At 40.5% G+C, this 17,458-nt stretch overlaps 1 protein-coding gene across 7 annotated transcripts in view; it reads left to right on the plus strand.

Annotated features, from left to right (window-relative positions):
- Nucleotides 1-3,345: 3,345 nt before the first annotated feature.
- LOC135297037 (uncharacterized) overlaps nucleotides 3,346-17,458 on the plus strand; it is a 39,638-nt gene continuing 25,525 nt past the window's right edge. For 3 of the 7 annotated variants that reach the window (XM_064414167.1, XM_064414166.1, XM_064414168.1), the window contains exons 1-4: nucleotides 3,346-3,634; nucleotides 6,648-6,809; nucleotides 8,797-8,958; nucleotides 17,293-17,369. In XM_064414167.1, coding sequence (XP_064270237.1) covers nucleotides 3,621-3,634; nucleotides 6,648-6,809; nucleotides 8,797-8,958; nucleotides 17,293-17,369 — 415 coding nt within the window. In that variant the 5' untranslated portion in view covers nucleotides 3,346-3,620. Of the gene's footprint in view, nucleotides 3,635-6,647; nucleotides 6,810-8,796; nucleotides 8,959-16,607; nucleotides 17,106-17,292; nucleotides 17,370-17,458 lie in introns of those variants that run through there. The other 4 variants (XR_010359052.1, XR_010359053.1, XR_010359051.1 and 1 more) reach the window with 4 other exon arrangements.

Consider the following 17,458-nt stretch of genomic DNA (forward strand, 5'->3'; position numbering starts at 1 on the left):
TTTTCTCTTGTCTGGTTGAATGTACTCTAATTGCTTCCTGTGAATAAATGGGAAAATACCAAGGGTTATAGAAATCTTCATATCTAGATAACAAAAATATTTTAAATTTGCTTCATTACTTCAGCAAGCAAAACCAACAGCTGTGTTATTTGTGAGATAAACCTTGCTCTTTTTTTGTGCTGGGACTTTCAGGGTATTCAGCTAAGGTTTCTGACCAGCATCTTTGCCTTCCTTTGAGTAACAAAATATTTTTCTCCTGTACTGTGTGTCCCCACTCTACTTCTGTGAGAGACTTCATTCCAATCCATATGTATTTTGTATTGGCCTGTTTCCCTTCAGTTCTTGGTGTATCTTTTCTAATTCTGTTGAAGCAGGCTTCCCTCATTTTTGAGATACAGTATATTTCCATGTTAGCCCTTATCTATGAGCACTTGTTCTAAATTCAATTTTGTGGTCTATTGCACTGTCATAAAAGCTCTATTCTGGCCTCTTTAGCTGAATCACTTTGTTTCCCTCCCTGACAAATGTAGGTTGATTGTGCTTCTCTGTCTACTTCAAACACTGCCTTGTAATTGTCTTTCTTGGGTTTTGGGCTCTCTTGCAATGATTGTCCCTTCATTGCTGCTGGCGGCAAAGGAAATCTGCTTAAACTGTGTGTGACTTTCAACTGGTTGTCCAGCTCCTGTGGATGTGATCCACAGCCAGTCATGCATGTGACCTAGTAGGATGATGACAAAACCTTTGCTAGGCTTGTGAGATCATTCTGCAGTAAATGTGAAACCTGGAATAAGTTAACATGACACTGAAAGCAAAAGCAATTTACTGGCCTTCATCAGTCGTATGCCTTTTCTTAAAGGGAATCAATTCTTTGTCACCTTTTCATACGTGCCAAAAGTGCCAATTTGATTTTAATTTTTTTTCTTATTCTGAAACCCTCTAAGTGCAGATGTGGCATTTATTCTTCATTATAAAGAAAACTGCTACTATTTTCAGGAGTATTGCTTCTGTTTTGCCAGTTTACAATTGACTTCCTTTTCCTTGTCTTCTTTATAGTACTTGACTCAGTGCAAGTGTGTTTTTTCCCTCTTAATGGTTTTTTTCTCATTGTCTCCTCCATAAAAGCAGGATGGTTTTGATAGCCTGGTCAAGGTGATCTACCAATAATACAATTTAGAAATACCTTTTTATGCACTGGTTTAATTTTTGCATTCCATTCTATTAAAATACACCCACTTTCTGGTTTTGCTATGTGATACACCTTACCATTGCAAACCAGTTTTTGACCTTCTTTATTTTTTTCCTATTCTTTCCCTCTCCCATTCCTGATTATAATGCTTACTGTCCTGAGTACTCCCTTTTATTCTGAACTTTGAAGGGAAGATGCCAGCACCTGAATTTTTCCCAAAGAGAAGTTCACTATCCAAGTACTATAGATGGCTTGATGTGAGCTACCCTGAGGACTATTTTGTGTCCTGTGGTCTGTGTAGAAGTGTTAGATAAGTAGTCATCCTGAGATATGAACACATGTGCTTATGTATAATTAAACTCTTTATAATCACTCTACCTGAGTCAACTTCTTAAGAAAGGGGGATTTCTAAACCTGGGAAGATATAATGAAATCAGGAGGGTTCATTGGTCATTTGTTAACATCTTGAGGGAAAGCTTGATAAAAGATAATTCAAAAGCCATGAACATTCCTATGTTCTACTACTTTGCTGTACAGTGGAAGCACTTTCTACATTAAATACTTTATTTGAACAGTGATACCTTGATGTGAGGATGCCACTGTATAAGATTGTTACATTTATGGAGCTGTGTTGCTTAAAAGCTTCCTCCAGTTTTTCTGTTCCTTAAGTAATTTAATGTGCCAAAATGTAATTTCCATGATTGCCGAATCTCACTGTGCTTTTATTAACCATTAGTGAGAAGTGACTTAAGGTTTTATGTACAGCTATACTTTTATCAAAATGAAGTTTGAATGTCTTGTAAATAAAGTGTATTTTTAAATAAAACTTTGTTCTGAGCTTGATGTATGCTAGCAGTAGGGAGCTTGTGTCTCTGGATAATTTTAACACATTTGTATGAGCAAAATTTGTTCTCATCCTGTGAGACAGTTAATGTTGCAAATTTTGTGTGTATTTAGAAGAAAAGGGAATCAACACCCAAAAGTTTTTCTTCCACAAGCAGCCTTGCATTTTGCCACATGGAGAAAGTTGAATGCGTATATTGTGATTCTCAGTCCTGGTTTTCATGACCTGAATGTACATGCTAGAAATGGGATGAGGTCTAACACTATGAGTTAGGTGCTGGTTTTGGAGCAGCAATCCTGGAAGTGCCCTCATATGTTTCTCTCTCCTCAGTATCATGTGTCTGCCACCTGGTTCCTACCCTATTGTGTCCAATTGTCCCTACTTATTTTGCTTACAATAATCAACAAGGAGGCAGTGGTCATTGTGCTTGGCTTTTGGTTTTTTTTATTCTTTGAGTCTGTCTGAGTGGCAGATGCTACATAAATGCTACATAAAAAGTTCAGTTCATGTTTCAGCAATATACTGCCTGGGCTTTTGTGTGTGGTTGGTATTACTCAGCTTGTAGATGATGGATGACTAGTGATTTGGAAGACAGAACTGAAAAACTGAATTTAAAGTAATTCCTGACAAAGTTAAAATTATACATAGATTCATAGAATGTTAAGGGGTTGGAATGGACCTTAAGCATTACTTAGTCCTGCCCCTCCTGCCATGTGCAGGGATTTCTCCCGCTTAACCAGGCTGCCCAAGGCCTTACCTAATCTGGTGTTGAACTCCAGGTTTGGGGCACCAAACAAATTCCCTGGGCAACCTGTTCTAGTCTCTAATCACCCTCACAATAAATTTGTTCCTTATATCTAACCTAAATTTCCCCTCTTTCAATTTGTACCCATTTTTCCTTGTCCTATGACTGCAGTTCCTGAGGAATGGTCTCTCTGGCTTCCATGTAACCCCACTTCAGATACTGGAAGGCTGCTATGAGGTCTCTCCATAACCTGCTCTTCTCCATGATGAACTGCCCCAACATTCTCAGCCTGTTTTCCTAGGCAAGGAGGTCCAGACTTCCTATCAACTTTGTGGCCTCCTCAGAGTTACTCCAACAGCTTCATGTCTTTGTTATGTTGGGGTGTGGTAGTGGTGAGCCCCTTAACAGGGAATAATAAGCATTGACTCTATGATTGCAGAAGGCTGAACAATTGCTTTAGTATACTATACTATACTATACTATACTATACTATACTATACTATACTATACTATACTATACTATACTATACTATACTATACTATACTACACTACACTACACTACACTACACTATACTATATACTATTATGAAAAACCCATCACCCTTGCCAGACAGTCTGATACAGCTTTGATCTAATTCATCAGTCAATCAAAATACCATCAGCAGAGTCCAATTAAGAAACCACCCTCTGGTAAACAATCTCCATAACACATTCCACATGTCCACAACAACAGGTGCAGCAAATGGAGATAAGAATTGTTTCCTCTGAGCTTTCTCACAGCTTCTCACATGTCTCTCTCTGTTCAAAGGATACATGATTGCCACATTGGGGTCTCCAGATCTGGATGCAGCACGGCAGGTGGGTCTCACCAGAGCAGAGTAGAGGGGGAGAATCACTCCTTTGACCTGCTGACCATACTGCTTTGGATGCAGCCCAGGATATCTCTTCCCTTCTGGGCTGCAAGCACACATGGCCAGCTCTTGTTGAATTTTTCATCCACCATCACCTCCTTTCTTTATATGGCTGCTCTCAACCACTTCTCTGTCGAAACTGTGGGTGTGTCTGGTATTGCCATGATGCAGGTGTAGGACCTTGCATTAGGAACAGTTTCCCTGCTACTGACAGACATAAGCACTTGAAATTCCAGGACTTCTCTACACAGAGGCCCTTATTTTTGTGTCTTGGTCCTTTTGGAACAGAAAGTGTTTTTCCACCTTAGAGGGCTGCTACTGTTTTGGTACTTTGGTACTCTCCAAGAAGCCACAGAAATAGGATGAGTTTGGGCTGGATATGGTAGATTGTGTTTAAAAAACAACAACAACAAGAAAAAAAAAAAAAAAAAAAAAAAAAAAAAAAAAAAAAAAAAACAAAACCAGAAAAAAAGTCCAGAATCTGTACAGCTTCTTATGCATTCAGTATTATTTTATGCAAAATGTTTATGAATTCAAATTATAATATATATTTGCAATTATAGTTTGTTGTTTTTCCAAATGTGTGATTTTAAACCCACACCTTTCTGCATGGAAATTTTAGGTGGCTGCTATGGATTCCCCACAAGTGGGTGTATGTCTATTTGCTGAGGGAAAGCACTTTCTAATCTGGTGAAAATCTTGTTCTGACCCAAAGCTATAGTAAGAAGTGAGGAAATAGCAGTGATCACAAATAGGGGATGAAGAATCAGTTAAATTCTCAGCAAATTTAGAATATATTTGAGGGGCATTAAATGAATCTTCCAGTTAGGATAAGGTGGAGGTTCAATAAAAAAGAGTAGGAAATGTGCAGTGAAATGCCAGTGGAAGTTTATAAGGTATTCATCAGGGATGAGTAAGCCTCTATCATTTCAAGGACACAAGCTTTGCCCTCTGATTCAAATATGGAATTTATTGTTGAGTCCTAGTTGTGTTTTACAGTCAAGGAGTTATTTTGCTATAAAATGGTAGCTGGAAAAGCATAATTGCAATGCTTACCATCAGTTGTCTAGAGAGCCAATAGAAGTTTGTGGTTGAACTTGTCTGTGCTGAGGTGACATTGTTTGTCTGATGAAAGAAGCATGTATCTTTGTCAACAGATAGTAGTAATGAGCAACCATGAATTATTATCAATTACTTGTATATCAGTCAATTACTTATACCTGGGGACATTACCAGGCACAGAGAGCAGCCAGCACACAAAAGCTTGTAATCTATGCTAGGGAGATATTCTGGGAGAGGGTGGCTCCCTGCTGGGGGCCAGCTCAGATTAAGTCCTTGACTATGAACTGTGCCTGTGAATGGCTGGGAGAGCAGTAATTGGCACAGGCTGTGAAATGTTTGAACACTTTACTAGTACAGATGGTCATGGTTTATTCCCAGTTTTGGTTTAATTTGCCAATACTGGTGAGGGCCTTGGTCCTTGAGTCTCCACTCTCTATTGCAAAGTAGCAGAACCTGCAGGTAGAAAAGGAGATGAGGCTGCTGTTGGTTTCTTGGGCTCTAGAGTGGAAAGGTTTCCTGTCTTTCCTCTGCATCAGTGCACATGCCAAGCTGGGTGGGGGGAGGCTGCCCTGATCAGCAGTGCAGTCAGCAGATAATGCTATCACCCCAGCTACTTGCATGGCTCTGGAAATTAAAGGTGCAAGGCAAGTGGCATGTTCGATATGGCACTGCCCTTTGCTTTACCTCCTTCCAGTTCTAGTACAGTCTTTTTTTTTTTTTTTTCAATGTTCATCCTTGTATAATAAAGCTTTGTGTCTGTTTAACCATACATTGCTGGCTACTCTGTGGTGAGGAGGAGGGAACAAAGCAATGGTAAGGAACTTCAGGATACGTGTAGGAAAACAAGCCAGTGATGACATTACACAAATCATGGACATGACACAGTAGGTCCACTGCCTAGAGTACAGAAAATTGTTCAAGTAAAAGATTATATAAATCAGGTGGTAGAAAGCAACCCCTTTTTTAAAAATAAACACCTTAAAAATCAGTCTTGTAACAAGCATCTGATGTGGATGAGCCTGTTCCCCAAGCTATAAACCAGGAAGTACAACAGACAGTGGAAATCAGCACAGTGAATGCCATGACATCTTGCAGAGCATTCTCTTTAATTAGCTGTTTCTTTTTAGAGTTCCCATATGAAGTAGGGATGGTAGCCTTTTTGCATACCGCAGTTTCCTTTGCCCAAATTGGTCACAGAAAGTTTCCGAGGCCATTTAGAAGTGGTCAGTGGTGTAAGCATCTTTCTGCCTCCTGCTCCTGATGCTTTTTCTTGAAGGGAAGCAGCTTGCTTGAAAATGTGTTGAGGCTTTTTTACAGTTTCCTTGATTCCTATTGTCTCCAGACACAGTTCTTTCACTTGTTTGCAATAGCTCCTCTTTGCCTCTGCCCTTTATTATATAAAATATGAAATCTGATCTTAACCAGCCAGCTCCTTACATTCAAAATGACAGCAAGTCCATCTACCCCTAAAAGTAACACTGGCACAACTTTTATGCTAATGTGCTGGCACTGTTTGTGTGAAAAGAAAGAAACAATCAAAAGCAGAGATCCAAAGGTATAGTACTCCTAAGAGCTATGAAATTCTACAAATGATGAAACGGATATGCTTCCTCCTGGTTGTAAGGCAGGGTATTGCTCCCCCAAGAAGGAAACTGGTCTTTTTGGGTTAGTGGTTGGGCTGACATGAAGGCTGTTTCCAAAGCCTGGCTGTCGCAGACTGAGCATCAATGCCCTTGTGCTTCTTTGCCAGGCCAAGAAGGAAGGGATTTGGCTTCTGGTGCAGGAATACAGAAGCAAGCTATCTGCTGATGGAAGCAAGTGGAAGTGTGTTGGCTAGAAGGAAGCTCTGGCTATTTTTACCAGCTGAAAATCTGTTCCTGTGCTCTGTTCTTCTCCAGGTGGCAGGGAACCAGGCTGCCAGCACAGCAAGGAGGGGTTACACAGCGACTCAGCTGTCACCTTAAGGGGATGAAAATTTATTTTTCTGGCTGCAGTGAGGATCTCAAGGGACCATGGAGCAGCAAAGCAATCACCCTGTATTCCTGCAGGTTCCTGTATATGTATGTATTTATTATTTCTGGCAGATGTCAAAGGCTTCCACAAATTATTTTATATTTGCAACCCCCAACTCACACTTAAGTTTCCTTCTGAAAGACAAACATTGTCTCTCCAAGCACTTTGTGTCCTGGCCAAAGAATAATCACGTGAGGCAGCAGCAATGGGAGGCCAAGGGGAACAAAGAGGAGCCTGGCTCACAGAGCTCTTTCAAAGCAGTTGTTCACTTGGCCAAAGAGTTCGGCAGTGTGCCTGTGCTTTCTTTGAATCCAGCATCTCTGTCCAGCCCCATGCCTGCATGGGTAAGAGGAACCTTCTCCGCATGGAATACACACAAAGCAAAAATAATTCTGGACAAATGTGGCTTCAGGACAAGGATCCATAAGGAAGAGATGTATGGAGCCTCTTGTAGGATAGTGGTTGTTTCCACAGCAAGTGTCAGCAGCAGTGGGTCTGATGAAGCGGCGAAATGTCTTATATTTAGGGCACATTCACATATATGCATGTATTTATTTTTGCATGCACACACAGGTATATCACACACAGTATGATACTGACTATATATGGCCATATTTATTACCATGTCTCAGCAAATGCAAGTTCTTGCTTTAGTCACAGAGTCATAAAATATGGTTTACTGGGTATCCCTGCTATCTTCTCTCTGGTGTCTCCTTCCTGCTTATTGTTTTGAAATTGGACCAATTTACTATGTCAGGATTTACAGTTGCCCTGTGTGTCTGCCTGGCAGAAACCCTAGCATCAGAGTTTTGTGTGTATTTGCTATATTTTCTGTACCGTTATTGAATACTGCCATGTGGATCCCAGCTGTGTGAGGCATCTTTCTGCTAAGTACTAAAGCTGTGTCAAGGGCAGAGGCATAATAGTGGACTTTCATTGTCCTGGGGCTCACACTGATTTTTCCTGCTGTGGTTGGTCTGGGAAGAGAGGAGAACCAAGATGTTGTTTAAAAGTTAATGAAATGTGCACAGGGAGAAAAGAAGAAGGCATGGATAGACAAATAGAGCCATTCCTCTTTGAAAAGTCCTCCTACTGCTTTCTTCTGTGCATAGTTACTACTACAATATAATTTTTTGGCTGGCAACAGTCCCAATCTGACCAGCTCTTATCACCCCTCCACAAGCATGCTGGGCCCTGCTCCACCCTACCTCTATCTGGGCACTCCAAAATTTGGCCCCTCCAATTCCTTTGCTTATTTTCCTTCTGCTTACTCTTCTCAGATGCTTTCTCCCTTGTCATCCAGGGGCCCCCTAATCTCCTTTCTTCCTTGCTCATCTGTTTAGGGCTGCCAATCTCTCCCTCCCCAGCATGCTGCTGGCCAATTTGCACTTGCTGTTTTTCTGCTTGGAGACCTCCTTAACCTGGCCCTGCAAAAAATCTAAAATGGAATTATTCAAAGTGACAAGGTCTGAGGCTTGAAAGTGCAGTGAGCTTGCAAACTAATTTGGCCTTTACAGAACTGCTGCTCAATTATATACCTAGATGTGGACATTGAATATACATAGCTGGTCAATTTTCTCTTTTTTACTGAAAACTGACCAGAGGTCAGCAAATTTGAAGATGTGAAAACTCAGCTTAGTTACTGTGGCTAAGTTGAATTGTTTTTTAACACTACTACCACCACTACCACTAACATTAAAAGAAAAGGCTGTGGTGACTTCTTTCAAGCAATTTGGAGAAGAGTATCAATACAAAGATACTCTGCAATACTGCTGCTTAAGGAAATACTTGTGAGCCCTCAAAGATTATGTGGGAAACCATGTAAAATCAGGGGTATGGGAAGTGTTTGACTTGAATGTTTTCCAGTCTTCCTTCAGGGTCACATACTGTCTCCAAGACAAAGATCCCTCCAGCTGCTGAATTTTATTCCTTTGGCAAATACCACAGATAACCTCAAGATCATCCTTGAGGTCCTGCTCATCCATAGCACTTACAAACCACCTCTTTTTAAAATCTGTTTTTTTCTTATTTGAGACCTGACTGGCTAGACTGCAGGTGGGTCTGCCATGAGGATGACCTGTGCTCAGCTCATTCCTGCCTTTGCCACTTTCGTCCATCTGCCCCCCAACAGGAGTACTCAGAAAAACCCAGGCATGATTTTTCTCAAGACACTGAGGACATTTTAGAGCACTTGAGGTGAGCATGAGATCCAGAAGAATGCACCCCTGCATGTGTCTCTTGTTCTTGATTTATTGTTTGGGGAAGAAAAGAGGGTGTTTTAGGTTCAGTGACAATAGAGGTTTATATGTTCTCTTTACTCAGCGCTATGTGATTTAGCATGAACCTCTCGACCCCTGGAGAATTGGCTCTGTCATGATAACAAGCAGACATTATGAGTTAATGCCTATAATAACCTTTCATATGGTAAAAAATTTCCAGGGTTTACAGCTTTGAACCTGTTATCCTACACCAGATTAATACAACTGTATTTACAAAGTGATTACAAGGGCACTACTCTTGAGATAGACAACTTTTCTTGTATGAATGATTAAATGATTCTGAGTAATTTGATTGCTCTTACACATTTAAAGAAAAGAAATCTAATAGATCTTGAGCAAAGATTCTAGGCACTTAACCTTTCAGTCTAATTAATTAAAAATTAAGTTCAGCTGACATAAAAGACTGGTGGTTATTTAGAAATGAAGTTCAGTTGATTTGAAGGACTGATGATTCCACCTTCACTGAGATCATGGGCACTGTGGGACTGAACCTCATGAACTTCCACTGTGGCACCCATCACAGCTGTTTGTTTTTCCTGGCTGAACTAATGGCTCTGTCCTCTCGATTATTTTCTTTTTGATCCCTCTTCTCCTTTGGGCTTTCAGTGATAAGACTATGTTAATAAGGCTGAATTTTGTTTGCCCAGCTGGGCATTGTAAAGGAACAATCTGAAGTCTTGTTTGATCACACACTAAGGGGTAAATGCTTAGAAATGTTAATCTCTCTTGAAATGCACTGAAATTTATTGCTCTAAATATTACTAATTGTTCCTTTATTAGAAGAGCACCTGAGAATGAAGGTCAGATCCCTCTTTTGCCAGATGTACTAGTAACATGAAATGGGTTGGTGGTTCTGAGCCTGAAGAGTTTATAATGTAGACCAAATTCTCCAACTTCTAGCTATTTTGAGAATTTTTGATGTGAGTTTTGCTTTTTAGTGGTGTTTGATGTGGTTAGCCAAGCTAGCTATGATGAAAGGGGTGTCAGGAGCATGTGTTACTGTTGTTTCTTGATTGCTTTGTCTTAATTTCAGATTTAGTGATGCTGAGTCCAGTTATGAGTTGGTACATCAGGATAAATAACTTAGGTTTAATAAAGAGGCTAAAAAGTTGATGAGTCTACAGCTCTGAAAGTAATGTTCAGACTGGCTCCCAGTCCTGGTGTCTATTTCAAGCTTTTTGCTTCTCCTGTGGATTCAGAAAGGAAATTATTTGGTCCTTGGTCACAGACTTATGGCAGTCAAAGGCCAATATCCTTTTGTAGGTCTTAGGTTGGCAATATAATTCAATTAATGCTTTCCAAGAAATATTTCATGAATTCCTACATGAAAAGTAATGACCTTTACTTTTATGGAAATTGTGCTGAACTAGAGTTGCATGGGAACAGAGGTCTGTACTATCAGAATTTTATTATCTGCCTGAAGCACATCCTTTGTTTCTTATCTGCTTATCACACTATGCAGCCAGAAATCTCCTTTCTGTAAGCTGTACACAAAACAACTTAAGTATTTATTTTAAACTATGGGGCTTCTTAGTGAGCAAGTAATTAGCCAGCTTTGAAAGCATGCACCTCTTCTATTACATTGCCCAGGGATCAGAAGTTGTTCAGTAGTGAGAGAGCCATACATTTACACGGTAGTTCCCTGATATGTCTTGTGTGATCCTTAAAAAGCATGACCCTGATGAGTTGCCCTCCCCTACAGTTGCAGTCTGACACTTGCATCTCAGAATGGAATGAGGTAACTTAATGTAAACTGAATCACACTTGAGATTTTGTTCAAGAGGAAAAATCCAAATGAGCAAATGGCTGTTATCTTTGTGAAGCATTTGGCTGCACATGCATCTGTCTGGGCCTGATGTAACTAAGCAGGGTCCACTTCGGTGCTTGCTTAAGTGACATTAAAAGTGGCCTGCTTAGACTTTCGGTTTATTTCTGAGGAATGGAGAGTGACTACCGTCTCTTGTCCCCATCTCCCACCTATGCCCAAAATCCCCCAGGGGGAGGCGAGATGTCAGTAAAACAGAAAATCATATGGGAATTCATATGAAATGGTAGGAAGTCAGACTTCACCTTTATACTTGAAGATCAGCATAATCTCCAGAGCCATTATGTAAGACCCTGGCTCTAAGGGTTGCTTTTTATGCCTTGACATAAGACAGAGATGCAAGCCTGATAAATATTGTACTGACTTAAATCTTTCACTTGCTGTGGCTTCATATTGATATTGCAAATTGAATTTATCCTGGTTCATGCTGGAATAAATCAAGGGAGGGTCTGTGCCATGGTGTCTTGAATTCTCAACAACAAGTTTAGTCTGAAGTGCAATAGAGTTAAAATCCTAGTAAGCTTACTAGGCACTGGATCATGGTCAAAGTTAAAGCTTTTGATGACACATGAAATTTTGGTATCAACAAAGGGTTTGTTCTTGAGTCAGTAATAATTTGTAATAATGATTCATAGAAGAGACAGAAAGTGGTGGTCAAAGGTGAGATGAATCATGCTGCCAGTGAAGCTCCATTTTGCCACTGATTCATGCCTTCCCAAGCTGGAAGAAAGAGTGACTTTTTGTAAAGCAGCTATGAGATTTGCTTCAGGAAATCCAAAATTTTTTGAACTACTAAAGTTTTGCAAACAAAAGCATCCTGCACTTGTTTTAAAACAGATTTTCTCTCCTCATTGCCACTCCTTGGTTCTCTGCTCTTCTACACAAACTGCACACAGAGTGAGACTGGCAATGCTGTGCTGTTGGTACCACTGCTGTTCCTCCAGCGCTGCCAGGAGGAGCTGCAGCATGGAGCCAGTTGTGAGGTACCTGGAACTGTGCTAGCTGCTGTCCCTCTACCAGGGCGGGCATGGCCTCAGTATTTCCAGCTTGCTCTGCATTTTCATCTCCTTTTTCGAGGTGCTGCAAGCTAAACTGTCACTTGTGTCACATTGCCATCTGCAGTACTTTAGCTGCATAGGTCTTTGCTAACAATGGTTGAATTCAGCTTGTTGATGATCCAAGTTCATTTAGGTCCCTATAGGGAGTCACACATTGCTTTCTCAGGGACTGGGAGGTAGCTTTATGTTTTTTTGGATGTGGGAGTGACTTCTTGCTGGACTCCTGACTCATCCTTTCATTTAAGTCAATATTGCAGGGGATGTATTTGTTCAATTTGTTCAGGTTAATGTGTGCTAAAACCCCCTCCCAAAACAGCATCTATGTGTGCTCAGTAAAAGCGATCACAAAATAATAAACCCAAATATTTCAAGATGTTTTTAGATAAAAGCAGATGAAAGAGCATAGGAAGGAGACTGGTGCTGGTTGTCTTAGGCTGACTAGTACAGTGTCATAGTATTCCTCAGACATGGAAATTATAAAGAACAAACCAGTGAGGGCCATCCTTCAGGTGAAGTATGAAGCAAGGCTTAAAGAAGTATGTCAGGGAAGATCTCTGAACAGTACTGCTCTTCATTTCCCTTTCCTCCAAAATGTGATTTTTAAATCCAGTTAATGAAATTTCTGCTGCAGAAACAATATTCTTTAGGGTGTTCATTTGCAGCATTTGAAACAGTACCTAGCAAGCACAAGCCTACAAGATTACTTAATAATGTATTTTATAAAACATTCTGGGTATTAGTGGGCAATGCTAAAAACAGGTTGTGTTAAAATAGTACTTATTAGAAGAAAACTAGTGCTGCAAGTACCTGAGATGAACACAACAAATTTCAGGTCTGAAAATCATAATAAACTGATCAGTCAAGGTGGTCTTTCTTAAATTAGATCTCTGTCTCAAGGAGGATTGCCTGAAAGAGCACATTTCCTCTTTGCTAAAGGGAAAAGGGTTTTGGCAGATATCTGCCCATTTACCACTAAACTCTTGTGAGTGTGGAGTTAAAGCATTTTCAAGACACATTTCTGCATGATGTGATTAAAATCTGGGAGAAGTAAATAGTCCTAGGAAAGCTATTTTATATTTGATTGCTGCATTTTAATGCTCACTAATTATCAGCAGATTAATGGGACATAGTGATGATGGAGTTAAGATCAATGTACAGGGAAGACTGGAAAAACAAGCTTCCAGAGAAAGTTAGATAAAATATTCCAAGTCATAGAACCACAGAAGATCTTGGGTGGGAAGGAACCCACAGGTATCTCCCAAATTCTGGCCCTGAGCAAAAAAAGCCCCTGCTGATATCCAAACAGTTCTTGAGTTCTGTCAGGCTTGGTGCTGTAACCGCTTTCCTGGGGAGCCTATTCCAGTGCCCAAACACCCTTTGGATAAAGAACCTTCTTTTGATATCCAACCCAAACCTCCTCTGACACAACTTCATTCCTTCAGGTCCTGTCACTGGTCACCACAGAGAAGAGGTCAGTGCCTGTCTCTCTCTAAAGTAAAGTTGTATTAGAAAGCAGGATAGAGTAGAAAAAAAGTATTTCAAAGTCTGGGAATTATTTAAGGAAGAGGTATAAGAAATATTAGCTAAAGGCTATATCATTTTCTTTCATCTGAAACTCATCAAAAACTTTTTGAAATTCTTTTTCTTAACATTCCTTTGCTTTTGGGCGGCCTACCTCTGAGCTGGGAGAAAACCTGGCTGTTTCAAAGGCCAAACACAATTATAAGTTAGAAAATAAACCAGACAACCCCCCCCCCCCCCCCCCCCCCACACACACCCTATCCCCATCCCACCCAGTTAATTTAATTATGGGTACTTCAAATATATTTTCTTGCAGTGTGTTGAAATTAATTTTTAGCCATTTCTTCCCTGATATGCATGGCAGTCCTAGTTTATTTTCTGCTTTAGAAAACAGCAGATTAGTTATCATTGTTGCATGCAGGCACAAAGGTAGCAATGCCTGTGACACAGGTGTCCACATTATAATATTTGAGGCATTTTTATTAAGAAGTGACATGGAAACTAGGGAAGTTTACGCAGGATAATTAACAGTTTGAACCCAATAACTCTTATAACTGTAATACACAAGAATTTTCCATTGCACTTTCTCCTCTGCAATGGACATATCTGATTTCCTTTATAGGTTATTAAGTGTCACTGGCCAGTCATAAAATATAACCTCTTTTCCCTGCAAGGAGTGGAATGTCCTGGACACAAGTTACATACATCTTCTGATTGCAGGACAAACCAGTGCTTCTGAGTCTTCCCTGGAGGCTTTTCTTTTGGCCACTGTAGGACCATTCTCTCTGTTAAAGTTATCAAGAACAGTATCAGGGCCAATCTGAAGTGGAAGTGATTTCTCTTGCAGAAAGCATTCCTCACTTGGGGAGATAAATGCTATGAAAGGATGGAAAATTATTTTGCTGTAGCCAGGAGATGTGGTGTAGGGATTTGCAACTAGAAGTCAACGCTGCAGAGCCTTTCTTAAAAAAAGAAAAAATATCTTTGCTGAAAAATACCAATTAAACAAAGGAAGAATGAGACACTTTTCTACCGAGCAGCAAGACATCATGACAAACCCTCTGCCTACACAGCAGTTCCATTTGGACCCATGACGCAGATCCTGGAGCCCATTTGTGCCAGTTATTGGAGCAATCTGGGGGCATTGAGTTTGCTGCTCTGCTATCAGCCTTTCCTGCTGGCCGTTGGGTTCACCTCATGATTTGAGTTCACTTATGAGGTGGTTAACAGCCCTTTAAGAATTTGCTCTGTGTATGTAAAGATGGATTATATACCCTGAACTCCCTTAATCTCTGGATGCTATAAATGGTTCTACGCCCTTGACACAAACAGTTTTTTTGCAGACAAGGCCCATTCAGTGCTCTCCTTGAGTGAAGGTACTAACCTCTGGGCTGCATCCACAGGCTCATTTTTTCTCCTTAGGCCAGAGATCACCCCTGGGGCACTGTCAGTGTCCATTTGACCCATTCCGTCTCCTGTTTGTGTCATTGCCCTGAATGAGATCAACCTCTGCCTGTAAGGACAAACAAGAAATCATTTGCTCCAGAGTCCATACCAGTTCTTACAACTGGTCTTTTTGCCTCATTTTAGAGTTGCTTTTCACCAAAGGTTCTGAGCACAGCTCCTGAAAAATCAGCAACAATAGCAAAGTTGCTAGTAGATGTTTTAGAGTGCCTGGTATTTCACACTTTACAGAGAAAACCTGTTCTTGAAATGATTTTTTATCTGCCTTCAATTTCTTTTTGTTCTTGCATTGCTTTCATTGATGTAATTTTTTAAAGTTGTTGTTTTGAGGCTATACATGCTTTGCTAGCACCTTAAGGTACTGCATATTGTGGTATGTTGTGGCCACTGCAAGGCTGGATAGTCACAGTAAAGGGGAAAGGAACCCTTAACCTCCAGGATATGTAGATGTGACACTTAGGGATAAGATTTAGTTGTGGACCTGGCAGCGTTAGGTTTACAGCTGAACTCGATGATCTTATAGGTCTTTTCTAAGCTATATTTCTAAGCTATAATTCTATAATTCAGTGATGCGATTACTTCAGCTTTTTTGGTTGGTTTTGTGCCCCACCAGGAGCATTAGAAACATCTTTTCTCCCAAGTGAAAGCTGAAATCACCCATGGGTTTATTAGGTGGGCAATTTAATAAACCCCTGCAACAAGAGGAGACTTGCCGAGATTTCGTGTGTGCGGCTGGCACTGAAGTTTGTACAAGCAGGGCTGTGAACTCCAAGGGCACAGTGCTACCTGCACCCAGAGGTGGACAAGATCCTTAAGGCCACTTTTATCTCTAGACAGAAAAAGCTTTATCCCATTGTTGGACTCTGAGACTAATTTTTGTATTTTATACTTCTTGAAGGAGATGGCAATTTTTCAAGATAAAGAGCTACTGTCTGTTCAGTTAGTTTTCATTCAAGCCTTCCATTTATTTCAGTGGGCTGTAGATATCTATTTTTATCCCACCTCATTTAACTGTGTTCCAATGCCAGCTTGTACCAGTCTTTTATTCGGAGGTTAATTTTAATTGCAGATGTAAAAAAGGACTCAGTCGAATAGTTTCCTTTCATAAACCAGGCAATAAATACACATCAGGTAACTGAGCTGTTTACAAGCCATGACTACCCTCAACAGTACAAAGGCACACGGGGGCTCCAGTGTCGTGGTTTGACTGACAGGGATGTGGATGCTGATGAAGAGGTTTGCCTGCCGTGCCTCTGAGTCCTATGGAAATGATCCCTCTAGTGGGGACTTGGAAAATTAACTGGTGGTGCTGCTTGGCAGTGCGGGAAGGCTAAGGAGGGAACAAATGAAAAAGTCACCCAATGCTGGGGAGAAGAAACCCCAAACAATGAAAGAGACAGTTGTATCTTCCTAACCTAAAATTACTACTGAAATAAGATTATAAGGTAGTTGTTATGAGATGTGGTAAACATCACCAGAATGCTCATTCAATGATTTCTGCACTTTTTTATTTATAATAAAATAAAATAAACAGTTTTATTCAGTTTTTTTTCATTGAAATAATGAGGTTGTTTTTTATTTATTATCATCTCCTTGGGAGAGAAGAAGAATAAACTATTTATAAAGTACTTTCTGAATGATCGGGGGAAAAAAAATCTTAGTGATATCTTCCTTAAGATGAAAGCATTAAATCTTTTTATGGAAAAAACTTTTTAATTTTTAAAGAGATTTAAAAATATTTCCAAGAGATTCAAAGAATTTTCTACCAGGAAAAAAAACCCAGGACTTGTCTCTGATTGCAGGTATTACCTTCTTCTGGTCCATCATGTGCCTCTTGTTACTGTCATTACTCATAGCGTCTCTTAAGAGCAGGGCATAAAACATGGAGCTTGCTGGCCCCTTTGACACAGAGGTGTGTTCTGCCTGAGAATGGAATGTGTGACATTCCTGGACAACTGCCTGATGGAGGTTGCAGGTGTCTCTTAACTGTATCTGCCTTGAAGGATAATTTGTAGTAAACATTTTCTTGTTGCTGTTACTGTTAAAAGCCTTTGTGGCAGCAGCAGCAGCTCCTCCCTGTATGATCTGGTGTTGTATCATCCATGCTTTCCTGAAGGATCAACAGTGTAATCCTGTGTTGCACCAAGTGTTCCCTTGTGTAAGGATAAATCTGACAGCTTTTGGATAAACACCCAGGTGACTCTAATGACACTGCTGGATCACAGCTCCTGTTGCTGACCCTTGCTTGGCTCATTGGAAGAAGACATGGCCATAGACAGGAGTTATGATGCCAAAATCTGGCTCCTTTTGACATCTTCAACATCCACTTCCCCTTTCTCCCTTCAACATCTCCTATGTCTAACTCGAATACTTCCCTTTCCAGGTCCTCCATCCCACAGCTGCTCTGTACCTCCCACTTGCTGGGGTGTCCTAAGCAAACAGTGGAGCCTGCTTCATCAGGTGAGCCACAAAACCCACCCTTTTCCTGACCTGGTGCAAATTCTTGTGTGGCCAAGGGCAGACCTCTTGAGCTGCTCTTGTCTGAGCCA

This window comes from Passer domesticus, chromosome 3 (genome assembly GCF_036417665.1).
Source record: "Passer domesticus isolate bPasDom1 chromosome 3, bPasDom1.hap1, whole genome shotgun sequence".
Classification (NCBI taxonomy): domain Eukaryota; kingdom Metazoa; phylum Chordata; class Aves; order Passeriformes; family Passeridae; genus Passer; species Passer domesticus.